At 35.8% G+C, this 13,265-nt stretch overlaps 1 protein-coding gene across 5 annotated transcripts in view; it reads left to right on the plus strand.

Moving 5' to 3' along the window:
• stim1b (stromal interaction molecule 1b) overlaps positions 1–11,407 on the plus strand; it is a 38,998-nt gene extending 27,591 nt beyond the window's left edge. For 3 of the 5 annotated variants that reach the window (XM_051092313.1, XM_051092314.1, XM_051092315.1), the window contains exons 10-14: positions 1,227–1,327; positions 1,931–2,166; positions 2,371–2,451; positions 7,472–7,535; positions 9,905–11,406. In XM_051092313.1, the coding sequence (XP_050948270.1) occupies positions 1,227–1,327; positions 1,931–2,166; positions 2,371–2,451; positions 7,472–7,535; positions 9,905–10,325 (903 nt within the window). In that variant the 3' untranslated portion in view covers positions 10,326–11,406. Of the gene's footprint in view, positions 1–1,226; positions 1,328–1,930; positions 2,167–2,370; positions 2,452–7,471; positions 7,536–9,904 lie in introns of all 5 variants that reach the window. The other 2 variants (XM_051092312.1, XM_051092316.1) reach the window with 2 other exon arrangements.
• The last annotated feature ends 1,858 nt before the right edge of the window (positions 11,408–13,265 follow it).

The raw sequence follows: 13,265 nt of genomic DNA on the forward strand, positions 1-13,265 counted from the left end.
GTGCCTTGCAAAAGTATTCATACCCCTTCATCTTTTTCATGTTTTGTTACGTTACAGCCTTATGTTAAACTGCTTTAAATTACTTTTTATCCACATTAATCTACGCTCCATACACCATAATGACAAAGCAAAAAAAAAAAAAACACTGAAATAAGTCCATTGCACAAGTATTCATACCCTTAACACAGTACTTAGTTGAAGCACCTTTACAGCCTCAAGTCTGTTTGGGTATTATGCGACAAGTTTTGCACATCTGCATTTGGCAATTATCTGCTTGGATGGAGGCTGGCAGACATTTTCAGGTTTCTCCAGAAATGTCTGATTGCGTTCAAGCCGAGGCTGTGACTGGGCCACTCAAGAACATTCACAGAGTTGTCTATAAGCCAGGTGATAAGCAGTGCCTGGTTTCCTTCATACATGATGTTTTAAATTGAGGTTCATCAGACCAGAGTATCTTGTTTCTCACAAACTGAGAGTTCTTTAGATGCTTTGTTGCAAATTCCAAGTGTGTTTTCATGTGTCTTCACTGAGGAGAGGATTGAGTTTGGCCACAGCGCCATAAAGCCCAGATCAGTGGAGTGTTGCAGTGATGTTTGTCCTTCTGTAAGTTTCTCGCATCTACATATATGATCATGCAGCTCATCTAGAGTGACCATCTGCTTCTTTTGACCAGGCAAACCAAAGCTCATCTCCATCAGTTGCTCACTTTGGCTAGGAGGCCAGCTCTAGGTAGAGTCCTAGTTGTTTCCATTATGGACAATGGAGGCTACATGCTTCTGTGAACCTTCAATGCAGCAGAATTTTTTTCTGAACTCTTACCCAGATTTGTGCCTTGACACAATCCTGTCTCTGAGCTCTTTATTTGGTACAGGTTCATTTACTACAGGTTAACTCCACTTGAAGTGTAGCAACATCTACAAGTGATATGAATGCTTCTGAGCTAAATTTCAAGTGTTCCAGAAAAGGGTTTGAATACTTATGCAATGGAACAATTTCAGTCTTTAATTTCTAATAAATGCAAAGTTGTTACAAACCTGTTTTGTGCTTTGTCATTATGGTTTATAGAGTGGAGACTGATATGGGGAAAAAGTAATTTAAAGCAGTGAAATATAACATAAAAACATGAAGGGGTATGAATACTTTTGCAAGGCATTGTATTTAGCAGGTTCTACTAGCTGAACATCCAAGTACTGCTGTTAACTATGAAGTTGTAATCACCATAACAGGCAGAAAAAATCAAGAAGAAGAGAGGAACTCTCTTTGGGACATTCCATGTGGCCCACAGCTCTTCACTGGATGACGTTGATCATAAAATCCTGTCTGCCAAGTGAGTCGCCATTTTGAGAAAGCTCTGCCCATTTTTGGATACTACGTACAAGCTGAAATAAAGACCAATTTTAACTTAAAAAAATCAAAAATAGGAGGATTTTTTTGCAGCGATCCATTTAAAGAACCATTTTATGTTGCCCAAAGGACCTTTCAGTGAACAGTTTTGCTTAGTGTAAAAAAACTTTCTGTGGAATGAAAAGGTTCAATGGAAATTCTTCATGGAATCATAGATAAAAACCATTATTTTTAAAGGTATAGTTCACCCAAAAATTGAAATTCTGTTATTAATTACTCACCCTCGTGTCGTTCCAAACCTGTAAGACCTTCGTTCATCTTTGGAACACAAATTAAGATATTTTCAATGAAATCCGAGAGCTTTCTGACCCTGCGTAGACAACAACGCAACTGACATGTTCACGGCCCAGAAAAGTAGAAAGAAGGTCCAGAAAGGTAGTAAGGCGATCAATAAAACAGTCCATGTGACATCAGTGGTTTTATTTTAATATCTGTTTTAATAGAATTTTTATTTTTTGGGTGAACTATCCCTTCAAGAGTGTAGAACAACGAAACCAAACCTCACTTCTCTTTCTTGCTTCTGTAGACAGGCTCTGGGAGAAGTGACCGCTGCTCTGAGAGAAAAGCTTCATCGATGGCAGCAAATTGAGCATCTGACGGGATTCAATATTGTCAATAACCCTGGCATGTCGTCTCTGGCCTCTGCCCTCAACCTGGACCCTGCTGTCCTGGGCATTCGCCCTGCTGTACCCCAACACCTACTGCTATCTGATGACCTAGACGACATGGACGAAGACATACTTTCAGCAGGAACCCTTCAATGTGAGTATATCATGCTCACGTTGTACAATGAGTTAAACACAGTCATGATCATATTCATCTGTGTCACAATATAAAGCTTCTCAGCCGTCTATAACCATATTAAAATGATCCAGTGATCAGTTTTCTAACCCTACTACATGGCAATTAAGCTTTGCGTTGAGCTTTGCCTTTTCGTGGTGTGATATCATTGGCTAATGTCCACAGATGCCGCCTGGCAGATGGATCGGCGAGTGAGCGACCTTTGGCCCGTGGCTTCCGAGAGCCAATCCCTGTGGAAACATTCTGGTTGGCAGCACCCAATTTATTCTTTCAGCCAATGCTAACACAAAGCAAACCTTTCCGTGTCACTCCCACTGCCAATTTAAAAAACCTTCTAGATGGAAATTGTGCATCCGGCTCTTAAACAGCCATCTTGAAACCTTTTAAAGTGCAAATGTGAAATCAGTGCTGCTGATTATATTTATCTCAGTGTGGATAAACACCATTTCTATTGTGATTATTATGGGAGATGTTATGAATTAGAAGCCACTGATTCTATGTCTGCACTGATGGCTTAACATGCCAAAATAGCAAGTTTTAAAGTGCGGTCACATTTTCCGTTGTTTGCCAAAGTTTTGCGGGCTAAAACCATTCAACAGTAATCCACGCAAACAGGAATTTCCCTCGCAGATTTTGCAACGGTTTCAGGCTGGTTATGAGAATTTGCAACACTGACCGACAGAAAGCTGCTTGGTTTGAAAGTGACTTCTGTGTGAGGTGTGTTTTATACATCTCTACACTATTTACTAGGGATGTAACGATATTATCAACATCGTGATATCGCGATAGCAAAACTGTCTCTGTATTATCGTGGTCACAACTTCTTATTCTAACATAAAAGGTCTTTAAAATTGTAAATCCATCTAAATCCAGTTAATCTAGTCTAGTCTTTTGCTGTGCTTTTCAAAATTAAGCGCACACATTGTTAAAGGAGAACTCCATTTCCAGAACAATTCACAAATAATTTACTCACCCCCTTGTCATCCAAGATGTTCATGTCTTTCTGTCTTCAGTCGTCAAGAAATTATGGTTTTTGAGGAAAACGTTTCAGGATTTTTCTCCATATAATGGACTTCATTGGTGCCCTAATTTTGAACTTCCAAAATGTAGTTTAAATGCAGCTTCAAAGGGCTCTAAACGATCCCAGCCGAGGAAGAAGGGTCTTATCTAGCGAAACAATCGGTCATTTTTTTGTAAAAAAATTTTTATGCTTTTTAAGCACAAAAGCTCATTTAGCACAGGTTCTGGGATGCGCATTCACGACGCTACGCACTATTGAATCACATCAAAAGGTCACATTTAAACTGCATTTTGGAAGTTCAAATTCGGGGCACCAATGAAGTCCATTATATGGAGAAAAATCCTGAAATGTTTTCCTCAAAAAACAATTTCTTTACGACTGAAGACAGAAAGACATGAACATCTTGGATGACAAGGGGGTGAGTACATTATTTGTAAGTTCTCCTTTAAAGTGATCAGCTTGTGATTTTGGGTTTTCCGCGCCTCAGAGCGTCTCACAGTAAATGAATGCCAATTAACTTGTTTATTGCATGTACTGTGAGTTTAGCGTGCGTTTAGGAACGCAAAGGCCACCGCTTCTGCTTTATTTTCATGGCAGATGATTATAACGTTTCACTAGATTTGTAGTGAGATGCGTTTTTGTAAGCCTGTTTTCACTGAAGCTGGAGTTTTCCTTCAAAATAAAAGCTCTACTGCCGTTTCCGTCAAAATAAAGGCTTGAAATTGTTATGAATTACTGATAGCTAGCAGTTTAAATGGGTAACATTACTGCAGTCCAAATTCAAAACATCTTTTTTAACTGTAGAAATTAAGAAAGGATTGTAATTGTGTAAAGCAAAAATAATATACCTATAAAATATTAATTTTCATTTATTTTGCAGTATAATTATTTTACAATATATGAATATTACTGTCATTTGTGTTGTTATTATTATTAGACAGTATATCACGAATAAAATAAGGGTTGAGTCCCCTTTAAAGTTCAGGTCCAAGTCAATTCACAGACTTTTCTGACTCAAGTTTTCTTAGTTAAGAACAGTTGGAGCTCATAATTTTGAACTCTCGAAGTGCATTAGATAGAATAATTAAACTTTAAAATGTACAAAATTTTAATTTTTTTTCAAACTCTCTGTATTTTTTTTTTTAAATATCACAATACATATCGTATTGTGGACCTCATATCGCGATATCGTATCGTGAGATTTTGATATCATTACATCCCTACTATTTACCACAGACAAAATACTTTTTTGCCCGCGAAATTCAGTCGAAATGTCACTAGTGTGACCACACTTTATATTGAAGTTGTGCTGCAAAACAATGCTCTGTAGCTAGCACAGAAGCTAGCTAAATCAAAGCTTTCTTTTTTGATTATATTTATGGGCTTTTTACACTGAAATTGTTGACGCTGGGTTATTTTTAACATTATTTTGTTCTGGGTTCTGGGTTAGTGATTTACAATATGTCTCTTTAGCACAGCAACTTGGTGTCAGCATTGCTAACATTGATAAGGCTAACCCAGAGTTAAAAGTTGTCAACTCTTTTTTACAATTTATGGGGACAAATTTGGCTAAACCAAGACTAAAAGTGGCCATAATCTAGGGTTTAAAATGATGTCAACCCAGCGTTAAGCACAGTGTGCAAAGCCTATTTATTCTTACTACACGGCTCTCAGGAATAATCTGAATGGACGATTACAACATTCTGCGCATACATTTTTGTACATAGATTTAATATATACAGTGAAATTTGTATCATTTGTTGTTGTCGCAACCAGACGATGGGTTTCATTCACTAATTACGCATACATGAGAATTTGTAAATAAAATCTGCGTACAACCGTTTTAACAAACAAATCATGGTTCATCAGTAACTAAAAATTATTCTAAATTGTGATGTAGAAAAAGCTGAAACCACCCATATTTATTGGCCTTATTAATGTTGAAATAGATTAAAGAAGTTCACTCCCAGAACAAAAATTTACAGATAATTTACTCACCCCCTTGTCATCCGAGATGTCTTTCTTTTTTCAGTTGTAAAGAAATTATGTTTTTGATAGAGCTGTCAAACAATTAATTGCGATTAATCGCATACAAAATAATGTTTGAGTTTGCCTATGTATTTATATATAAATATAAATAATTTGTACATAAATATTTCTCTTAAATATATACATTAATTTGTGTGTATATATATATATATATATATATATATATGTATATATATATATATATAATAACTACACACAGTACTCGCACATTTATTAGGCAGACTCGAACTTTTATATTGTATGCAATTAATCGCGATTAATCGTTTGACAGCCCTAGTTTTTAAAGAGGTCATCGGATTTGGTTAAAAATTCTCAGTGGTTGTGTAAAACAACACCCTTTTTACCTTGTCAAAATGAGCTCTGCAAAAATCAACCCATTTTGATGTATTGCTCCTTTAAATGCAAATGAGCTCTGCTTGCCCCGCCCCTCTCTTCTCTCTGTGGAGTGACGAGCCTGTTTACTTTAGCCGCGTAAAACTTGCTAACTAGCACATTATTAGGAAAGGTGATCGCAAAGATTCATAAAAAAAAACCCCTTATACTCAGTTCTGCTTTAAGTGAAGCTGGATCACGAATGATTTGCGCGAACATAGAACATAGCTTCAAAAGGCTCCAAACAGTCCCAGCCGAGGAAGAAGTGTCTTTTCCAGCAAAACGATCATTATGTTTTATAAAAAAAATTATAATTTATGTACTTTTTAACCTCAATGATCATCTTGTCTATCTCTGTGTGAACTCTTCATGACAGTTAGGGTATGTCGAAAAACTCCCATCTCATTTTCTTCTCCAACTTCAAAATCATCCTACATCTCTGTTTTACCTTTTTTTTTATAAAGGGCTTTTGATCTTTGCACGTTCACTTTGTAAACACTGGGTCGGTACTTCTGCTGCAACATAGGCTGATTTTGAAATTGGAGGAGAAAATGAGATTGGAGTTTTTGGGAGTTGTTCAGAAATGCGAGTATTGTGAAAATTTTGTGAAAAGTTGTGCATGTAAATATGCATAATCTGCACAATTATTGGTGAATGAGCCCAGAGTCCTAGTATGCTATGCCGCTTTCAGATCTTCCGTTCACTCCACGGTCTTCTGACATAAAAACATTTCACTCAAATCAGTATTTCTGTCCATTTATTGTTTAGTAGCCGTGTAATAAGTGCCTTAATGCACAGTCGTTATCCATCTTAAATGTTTCATACAGCTAACCAAGAGCTGCATCACTGCATTATTTTTGTGTAGGCTGAAAACCACATGTCTGTCATCGTGCAGTTTTTGTGGACACTGATCCTCTTCGCACTGCGGTCCTGCAATGCTTTCACACTTGTTTGTTCATTTCCTGTGCCACATCATCAGCTCTGTTTCCTCCCCAGCTCTGTTTTCCTTCAATAACCACAGTTAATATGCTTTTATCATCATCTTGCACTCGTCTTCCAGTTGTAACTTCCAAAATGTGGTGCAATCATGTTGTATGTATTGTGGTAGATACTTTACAACAAAGACAGGCGTAAAATATAACATACATAGTTAAAATATTAATTGAAGCATGATTAGATCATCTTTTAAAGAGATAGTTCACCCAAAAATTTAAATTCAGTCATTAATTTCTCACCCTCATGTCGTTCCAAACCCTGTAAGACCTTCGTTCATCTTCACAACGCAAATTAAGATATTTTTGATGAAATCCGAGGCTGCATAGACAGCAACACAACTGACATGTTCAAGGCCCAGAAAAGTAGCAAGGACATTATTAAAATAGTCCATGTGACATCAGTGGTTCAACCTTAATTGTATGAAGCTGCAAGAATGATTTTTGTGTGCAAAGACAACAAAAATAACGGCTTTATTCAACATTATTCAACATTTTCTCTTGGAAATTCTTTTGGATTCCGAAGATGAACAAAGGTCTTACGTGTTTGGAACGACATCAGGATGAGTAATTAATGGCAGAATTGTCATTTTTGAGTGTACTGTACCTTTAAATCATCATTTCTGTTGTTTAATTTGAAGTAAACAAAAACAAAATGTAACAAATACACAGACCCCTGCTTTGGAGGCCTTATAATATAATTCATAAGACAGAATCTTGATAAGCTTATTTGATTTGATTATCTCTTCCACATACATACTGTATCTGAGAATGGCTTGAATGTCCGTTCACTAACACAGACATTTATTTATCTGTTTGTGCCTCTCCGCAGCTCCCAGCCTGATGTCCCTACGGCCGCGACACGGAGACGCAATGCTGACCATGAGCACACAGAGGTTGGTAGAGGCCAGTGAGAGTGAGGCCGGGCCCCTGCGGCCCCCCAGCCGTCCCTATGTGCGGCAGGCTCGCAGCCACTCGATCGGCCACGTGGAGTTTCTCCCTGTGCCTTCGCTTTCTACCTCTCTGTCTCATCCTTCCATCATCTCTACCTCACTTCCGTCTTCCGGCTCTCGTTTTGCTGCGCTGCAGTACCGTTCCTCATACTTCACCTCAATGGAGGCGGTCTCAGGTCTGCCGCCAGCAGGGTTCACTGCTTCACGTAGTGAACAGAGAAGTGAAAGCATTGGGTATCTCACACACTGTTTGCTGTGCACACACACGGCATGTGTGTTGGGTGTCTGTAACTACACTATTATGAACTGACAAATACTGAACTATTTTGTATGCTAAACAACAGTTTGCTAACAAAGTTCTATTATTTGAACTCATATATTAATTTTAGGGATGCACCGAATTTTCAGCCACTGAAAATGCATTTTTTGGCCGTAAAATGCAGGGTTTCATAGCAAAACTAGCCCAGTCACACATTATTGTGGTCACCTCAACCCGCAGACGTGAAAAGCAATCCGCTGCAACAGTTGGCAACACTAACGCTATTCTCTGCTCAGATGCTCTGATAATAATAGCTTTGTAGGACTATACAATAAGAACTGAATTAAATTAATATTAATATATTTTCTGTTTAATTTTATTGTTCTACTTTCAGTAGAAGTGTGGTTATTTTATTGCCTTGTATTTTTTAAATTCAGTATCATTAACATTATTGAGTTAAATTAAAAGTCTTACAAAATTATTTTTTATTATTTAATAAAATAGTAAAGTATAAAAAGCAGTTTTGGTTTCAGTTTTTGGCCAAGTGCTTTCAGAATTTTCGTTTCAGTGCATCCCTAATTAATTTAATGCTAATCAATATAAAAAATTTTTTTATAATTATTATTATATAATATAATTATATATTATAATTATAATATAATTTCATTTGTTATGAACTGTAATTTTTTAGTTAATAATAATAATAATCTGCATTGTGACCCTGGACCACAAAACCAGTCATAAGTAACACATTGTATGGGTCAAAATAATCGATTTTTCTTTAATGCCAAAAATCATTAGGATATAAAGTAAAGATCATGTTCCATGGAGGTATTTTGTAAATTGGGCGATTTTCCCAATATTTAGATTTTTTGCACCCTCAGATTCTAGCTTTCAAATAGTTTGTATCTCGGTAAAATATTGTCTTACCCTAACAAACCATACATCAATGGAATTATTTATTCATCTTTTACATGATGTATAAATCTCAATTTTGAAAAATTTACCCTTATGACTGGTTTTGTGGTCCAGGGTCACATTCAACTATTTAAATGAGAAGAAGAACTAACAGAACTAATGCAGCATGAAGAAGTCAACGTGAAATCAAAACTTACTTTAAAAAAAAAAAACAAGATTGTAATTTTTGAATTTTGAAATCAAAATTAATCTTGTTCCGATCCAGGCTTATTTAAGTTAACTGAAATTAAAAAACAAAACCATTTTTGGTACTTGAAACTAAAATGTGAACTAAATGAATGAATGAATGAATAAATAAATAAATATATAAAAATTGTAGAAAAAGAAATATAAAAAAACAATAACTAATAAAATGACAAAACATTGATGACAAAAAATTAAATGTCCAAGTTAAGCCAGTGCTGACATATGTCATTGTCGTTGGACTTCAGCTGTCCCGAGTTCAAGCGCTCTCTGTCCCACTTTGCTTCCTGTCTAAAATACTGTGCTATTGTAAAAAAAGGCAAAATAATAATACTAATAATAATAAAATAAAAAAAAATCAAAATATTGAAAAAACTATAATAGTGTCTGATACTAAAATAGTACTGAAAAAAAGAAAAACCTTTTTTTATTACCTAAAACAACGACAGGGAAAATATTTGTGCTACTTTTTAGCTATTTATAGCAGTTATTATATCACTTATTTCAGAATGTTTTGATTTTGAAAAATCGCAATTTTGCAATAATTCTGATAAGTTTTTTTTATTTTGCCAATAGTTAATGCAGTAATTGAATAGTTATTAACATTGCTATAAATAGTAAAGTTGTGGAAATAATAGCAAATCATGGTCGATTTTAAAAAGTCGTTAAAATATGTAAGATACTATAGAGTCGACTTGTCTTTTTGACTTTTATATTCCACTGCAAACTGCATTCCCAATGTTTCACTTGGAAAAGCATCACCTTGTGAAAGTAAATGGGTTTCGACTGCTCTCTCATGTTGACTTGAAGTTCAAAAATTGAAACTAAAAGACTAAGAGAAAGCAAATGCGTCGATTCTGAAATCCTCTTCTCTCCTCATCTCATCATCTAGGGATCTGAACCGGTCCGAATCGGATTCCTCTCTCTCTATGTCTCAGTACGGAGACGCCCAGCGCTGTACCTCAACTCCACTCTACAATAAGCTGTCCAGATCCAACGGTGGCTCGTCCAATGACAGCCCTCTGCTGCAGAAAAAGACCTTTGGCATGGAGAAGTGTGCCAGTCTCGGGGAGATCCACTCTCAGCCGTCTAGCCTCAACTCAGCCGACTCGATGCGCTCTCTCATTTACACCTCCGAACAGGACGGCCTGTCGCAGCCAACAGGAAAAGGTGGCAGCCGAATCTCTCAGATCACAGGTAAGAAGATCCTGGTGGACGAGGACAGCGGCTCCACAGGAGACGACACTGAAGGCTCCAACACGGGCCGCAAGAAGCACACCTTTACTAAACTCTTCAAGAGGCCGAAGAAATAACAGCAAGATGGGGAAATGCCAAACATTAAAGGACTAAGCACAATGGTACTTTTTAAACCTTGAAGAGTTTAAGAACGTAATTTATGTGGAATTTTTCATTTGTATCGTAATTGTGTTGACCAACGGGAACAGAAACAGTCATTTGTTGGGAACAGGTATGATATCACTGTGCATTTATTTATTTACTTCTACAAATACGGGCACTAGATGGTATTGTCCATTTTTGGTGTGAGAGTTTCTTCTGTTTTTATTTGTAGTTAGCGTGAGCTGGAGCTTTCACTCTCAAAACACATGCAAAAAGCTTTCAGCACATACAAATGACTCCACAAACTCTATGCTGTTGTTTTACATAGGATTTGCTTGGACTTCTTTCCTCTTCAAATGCAGCACATCATTGCGTTGCCTGAGGAAACTTTTGGCCGTAAATAGTACCGCTGACGTCCCCCCTGCTGAAAACACACCCAGTACGAGTATGAAGCTTCTGTGTGCGTGTATCGACTGGTGGATGCGAGGCTGAATATATCATGTTGCTTTTGATTTCTCCTTCTGCTATCAAAATTTATTTTAAAATGTTTTAGACTTACATCCTCACAGAGGAAACATATAGGTGTCTTTCACTGTGCCAAATGTTATTGCAGTTATCCTGTCTGTGAGTCACAGACAGGAAATGTTCTGTAGTTCTAGTCTCCGGCTTGTAACTACACGCCTTTAAGTTTATTCATGCTACATGCCTCCGAAGTCCTTTCATACCCCAGAAGTAACAAAATAAGGTATAAGAAATGAAAGGTGTTTTGCAAATTAAAAGTTGCGTGCTAACAAACTGCAGAGTTCCCTTTTTTTTTACAAAAATACTGCATTGTAATATAAATTTTGTCACTATTAGGTATTTGTTTTCAAACTCACTTTTTTATTATAATTTTGGCAGTCTTTGTAAGAACAATTAAAGGTTATTGTGTTTTTGTCATTTGACAATGTATGGTCCATGTGAAAATCTAAATGAAATGAAGTTTTATTTTTAATTTTGGCACATACTCAATCATTCATAAGCTTGGGGTCAGTAAGATTATTAGAAGTTTATTTTTTAAATAATTAAGTCAGAATTGCAGAATTGCAAACTCACAATTTTTTTTCCTCACAATTCAGACTTTTTTTGTAACAAACTCGCAAATGTGAGTTATAAAGTCAGAACTGTGAGATAAAAAGTCAGAATTGTGGGATACAAACTCCCAATTCTGACTTTTTCTTGCAGATGCATGCTTACATCTCACAATTTGGACTTTTTTCCTCGCAATTCAGACTTTTTATTGTGAGATGCAAATATCCCGCACTTCTGACTTTTATCTCGCAATTCTGACTTTTTTTTTCAGTATTGTGACAGACTTGCAATTGTGAGTTACACGGTCAGAATTGCGAGGTATAAACTTGCAATTCTGAGTAATTAAGACTTTTTTTTCTCAGAATTGCATGATATAAACTCAATTACACATTAGAAAGTCTGAATTGCGAGATGAAAGTCAGAAGTGCGGGATATAAACTTACAGACTTTTTCTTGCAAATGCGAGTTTATATCTCACAATTCAGACTTTTTTTTCTCATAATTCAGAGTTTTTTTCTCAGTATTGTGACAAACTCGCAATTGTGAGTTATGAAGTCAGAACTGCGAGATAAAAAGTCAGAATTGCAGGATTTATCTCATAATTTCAACTTCTTTTCATACAATTTAGACTTTTTCTCAGTATTGTGACATATGAACTCGTAATTGCAAGTTAGACAGAATTGCAAGGTATAAACTTACAATTCTGACTTTTTTTCTTTGATTTTCGTAATATAAACTTGCAGTTGCGAGTTATAAAGTCAGATTTGCAAGATAAAAAGTCAGAATTCCAGGATATAAACTCACAGTTCAGACTTTTTCTCGCAAATGCGAGTTTATATCACACTTTTTTACTTTTTTCTCACAATTCAATTTCAAATTCAATTTTTTTTTTCAGTATTGTGACAAACTCGCAATTGCAAGTTACACGATCAGAACTCCGAAGTTTAAACTTGCAATTCTTATGAATTAAGTCAGAATTGTAAGATAGAAACTCACATTTCAGACTTTTCTCTCAGAATTGCATGATAAACTCGCAATTACGAATTAGAAACTCTGAACTGCGAGATAAAAAGTCAGAAGTGCGGGATATAAACTTCATACTTTTTCTCACAAATGTGAGTTTATATCTCGCAATTCAGACCTTTTATCTTGCAATTCGTACCTTTTCTTGCAAATGTGAGTTTATTTCTTGCAATTCTGACTTTTTTCTCAGTATCAAAACCTGCAGTTTCAAGGCATAAGGTCAGAATTGTGGGATAAAAAGTCAGAATTGTCACATATAAACTTAGACTTTTTCTCGCAAATGCAAGTTTATATCTCACAATTTGGACTTTTTTTTCTCAGTATTATGACAAACTCACAATTGCAAGGTAAAAAGTCAGAAGCGCGAGTCAAACTTCATACTTTTTTTCGCAAATGTGAGTTTATCTCTTACTATTCTAACTTTATTATATCTTGCAATTTAGATTTTTTTTCTCACAATTCTGACTTTTTTTCTCAGTATTGTGACAAACTCACACTTATACAGTCAGAATTACGTGGTATAAACTTACAGTTCTGAGATATTAAGTCAGAATAGTGAGAATCTTGCAATTCTGACTTTTTTCTTAGTTTTTCGTAATATAAACTTGCAGTTATGAGTTATAAAATCAGAATTGTGAGATAAAAAGTCAGAAGTGCGGGACAAACTTCATACTTTTTCTTGCAAATGTGAGTTTATCTTTCACAATTCTGACTTTTTTTCAGTATTGTGACAAACTTGCAATTGCGAGTTATAAAGTCAGAAGTGCAGGATATAAACTTCATACTTTTTCTCACAAATGTAGTTTATATTTTGCAATTCT

This window comes from Labeo rohita, chromosome 21 (genome assembly GCF_022985175.1).
Source record: "Labeo rohita strain BAU-BD-2019 chromosome 21, IGBB_LRoh.1.0, whole genome shotgun sequence".
Lineage (NCBI taxonomy): Eukaryota > Metazoa > Chordata > Actinopteri > Cypriniformes > Cyprinidae > Labeo > Labeo rohita.